This window comes from Hordeum vulgare, chromosome 7H (assembly GCF_904849725.1).
Source record: "Hordeum vulgare subsp. vulgare chromosome 7H, MorexV3_pseudomolecules_assembly, whole genome shotgun sequence".
NCBI classification, from domain to species: Eukaryota; Viridiplantae; Streptophyta; class Magnoliopsida; order Poales; family Poaceae; genus Hordeum; species Hordeum vulgare.
In genome coordinates, this window is record NC_058524.1 from 546,728,403 (window position 1) to 546,732,102 (window position 3,700).

At 49.4% G+C, this 3,700-nt stretch overlaps 1 protein-coding gene and 1 non-coding gene across 2 annotated transcripts; both read right to left on the reverse strand.

The window, feature by feature from the left end:
* Window positions 1-2,114: 2,114 nt before the first annotated feature.
* Window positions 2,115-2,195, reverse strand: TRNAL-CAG. Its single transcript has one exon. It is a non-coding gene; the product is annotated as a tRNA-Leu (tRNA).
* A 309-nt stretch (window positions 2,196-2,504) lies between these two features.
* On the reverse strand, window positions 2,505-3,422 carry LOC123412262. Its single transcript, XM_045105209.1, has one exon. The coding sequence runs from the start codon at window positions 3,393-3,395 to the stop codon at window positions 2,793-2,795; it is 603 nt and encodes a 200-aa protein (XP_044961144.1). The 5' UTR covers window positions 3,396-3,422; the 3' UTR covers window positions 2,505-2,792.
* Window positions 3,423-3,700: the final 278 nt, after the last annotated feature.

A 3,700-nucleotide genomic window follows, 5' to 3' on the forward strand; every position in this document is an offset into this window, starting at 1 on the left:
GCATGTCTGCAACGGGGTCGCCGCAACTGCATGTCTTCGATGGGGTTTGCCGCAATTGCATGCCTTTCAATGGGGTTTGCCGCAACTGCATGGCTTCGATGGGGTTTGCCGCAATTGCACGCCTTCCAATTGATGTTGTTTGTTGTTGTTGTTGATGTGACCGCGTGCCCGCCGTAACTGCATGCCCTCCCATGTGTTTTTTTCCGCAACTACATGCCTTCAACGGGGATCACCGCAATTGCATGTCTGCAACGGGGTCGCCGCAGCTGCATGTCTTCGATGGGGTTTGCCGCAATTGCATGCCTTTTAATGGGGTTTGCCGCAAAAAAACATAAAGGGTTCATGAGGTTTTTGCATTTCTTATTTTTTTCCCTAGCATGCAGTCGGGTCATAAGAACAAATTGAGCAAATATGGATAGCGAATAGACCTTGCTTCAGAAATAAAAAACGAAAAAATAGGAAAGCGGCAAGTGTTAACTTGGGTGTTGTAGTTAGTGATACTTGACAGATCAATCTGGGTTGGTTCTTTTGATTTTCTCAATTTGCTCGTCTATCTCAATACGCAAGTACAAGTTTGAAGTCGGGTCGTAACTACAAGTTTCATAGTCGGGTCACAACTCTGAATTTTCATAGTCGAGTCACAACAACAAACTCCATCATTTAGAAAGATGATGATTTTTCAATAAAAAAATAAAAAAAACATGAGACAAGACCGGGATTGATCCTGTGCGCCAGAGGCATCATGCTGGTGACTACTGCTAAACTAAATCAAAACTAAAAAAGCAAAAACACTCGTTTTTAAGACAGCAAAGAGAACACTCCATAAATGTGTTATGGCAACTAAAATTATGTTGTACATGCCAGCCGAGTAAGACGTATGTACTTTTCTTATGGGTTAGTATGTTTGCTCTAGCCACCAGCGACAAGAGTAGTAAAAAGGCCAAGCCTGAAAAAGCAATACGGCATGTGGAAATCATGGGGAGAATAAAAAAAGCCAACCAACATATATGATGATGTCATGTGAATGAGACCATAGATAAATCTTAGCTAGCTGAGTTCTAGGTGCTTCTAAAAAAAAGTCTGAACTACTTCCTCTCTCTCGATATTCTTGTCTTAGGTTTGTTTAGAAATTGATGTATTCAAATACCAAAACATGACTAAACACATTCAATGTAAGACAAGAATTTGAAGACTAAATACATTCAATGTAAGACAAGAATTATGAGACGGAGGGTGTAATAGGCCGAGTGCAGATGAAGTTGATTAGAAGAGATTTCATTCAAAAGCTCGGGTTGTCGAGGAGAGGCGACACAAGCGGTAGGTTGTTATGCACGTAGTTGATCCTGTTGCTCACATGAACGCTATTACCTGATGCCGCCGCATCCAGCTGAGTACGTCGCCATTCACCGCCATATACTTGCCGGGCGGGCAGGTCTCGCTGACTTTGATTAGGTCCACGGTCTGCGCAGCGTTCGCGTCCGCGTGGCGCCGTGCATGCGGGGACGCAGGCCGTACCGTACGCCCGCATTGTCCCGTGCCCACTACTCACCGCGGCGCGCTTTCGTCGCGCACCCACTGATCCGGTCGGGTCAAATGGGTTCCGCCGTGCATCCTGTGTGTGTGTGTGCGCGCGCTACGACCAAGTCTCCCTCCTTCCCTCCCGCCAGCACGAGGAAAGGTGGTAAATGGGACTAGCGGGCACTGAAAGTGAAATTCAGCGGAGAAACGGACAACGAGTAACCTGCAACTAGAAGCTACAGTTATCCATGTCCAGTTTTCTCCAAAGGAATCAGGCATGTAGCATGCTGTGGGAGACCAGGAGCTGTTGCCACTGGCACTGCGACTTTGCGACCACGGAGACATTTTCACAGCTCAGTCTTCCCAGTTGGATGCGTTTTTCTTTTTGAGACGCCAGTTGTATGCTTGGATGTCTTTAGTACGCTGTCGGTGAGATGCTCGTGCCCGCTCAGCCTAGCACTACATTTTCTCAGCGGGAAGTCGTATTATCTGGTCGGCAACAGACGGCACAGACCAATTTAGTCTAACAAAAGGATATACATACATTCAAAAGAAACAAAAGGTGAAGCAAAAAATATGAATTAACGAAAAAGGCATGTCAAGAGTGGGATTTGAACCCACGCCCTTTCGGACCAGTACCTGAAACTGGCGCCTTAGACCAACTCGGCCATCTTGACTTTGTGGATGAGTTGCGTACAAACCATATTCATCGTTATAACAACATGTGCACATCCTGGTGCACCGACGATGAGCACCGGCGTTTGGCTGACCAGTGACCTTCTCCGTCAGTTGCGAGTCCACAAGATGTTTTTGACATGGCTAATCCGTACTCACCAGAATTTTTGCCGCGAGAGATGCTCAATGCTTCAACCTTTTCCCCTTTCTAAAGCCTCTCTCACCCCCCTCATACAAAATCTTAGACCATCACAACGGTGACAAAAAAGAAGACATGCGCAATAGTCAACCGAACATTATCACATGATCTAAAGCCGACGCCTTTGACCATTAGCCCAACACGATTAAGAAAAAGTACAAGTATGAACAAATCATGTCTGGGACCACATTTCATTTCCCTTCGTTACCAAAAACACGTACGGTGCCAAATCAAGCAAACGACATTCTTATCTACTTTTTTTTTTTGAATTTTCCTCACCAACACCACTGTTCCAAAAAAAAATGGTTAATACGAAAAAACATGTACAGAAAAATTAATCCTGTCACATTTTTTTTTGTGTGATTTCCTTCCATTTGGCGATGTTCTTATGAGCATTTCGTCACTCCGCATCCTCTTGGATGGTGCTGAGCGGCTTGAGCGCCTTCTTCGCCGGCGGAAACGCGGCCACGGCAGACTTCTTGCCAGTCCTCGCCGGACCACCCGAAGCCGTCGCAGAGTACTCCCCGAGGGTCCTCTCGTTCAGCTTCGCGTTGACCTGGGCGTCCACGTCGCCGCGCCCGCTCTCGGCGTGCACCGGCGTGACGCGCACCTTCCTGATGCCGGCGCCGCGCCCACGCGGCCGCGCTCTCGTCGCCAGCGCCTCGCTCGCGCGCACCGCCATGGCCGCCATGTCGGCGCTCGAGAGCGGCCGGCCGAGCATCGCCTGGGGGAGCACGAAGTATATCTGGCCGGGACGGAGCAGCTCGCCGCCGCCGAGCGCCGGCACGTCCTCGTCGAAGTAGAGCGCGTCGGAATTGCACAGGAAGAACGAACCGCCCGCATTGCCTGCGGCGAGGACGTCGGAGACGCTGACGGGGGAGGAGGAGGAGGCGGAGGTGGCGAACTCCGTCAGCGAGCCGTCGGCGGCGATGACGCGGGCCGACGACGGCTGCTGCTGAGGCGCGACGCTGCTCCGGTGGTTGTGAGAGAGACCTGATCCCATCCACAGTTTCTTGAATACGGGATGAAATGGTTTTGTGTTTGGTGACGACGGGACGAGGGAAGAAGATGCATATATATAGACCACGTAGGCGCCCAACGTGTAGGACAGTACGTACGAGTACAGGGACAAGGTTGACCCTGGAATCGAACTAAAACGTCCGTCTATGCACGTCGCTCCCTTGGGTTTTGTGTTATTGTGGTCTTGCTGCGTACTCGATTCTGAATTTCTCACGTACGTCGGTTGGTGACGGAGAGAGGAGGAGGACTGCTTTCTTTTTTATATTTTATTATGCCAAAGCAATCTTC

Bases quoted from the DNA above. Each gene is read 5' to 3' on its own strand.
- LOC123412262 (XM_045105209.1), bottom strand. From the start codon at position 3,395: ATGGGATCAGGTCTCTCTCACAACCACCGGAGCAGCGTCGCGCCTCAG.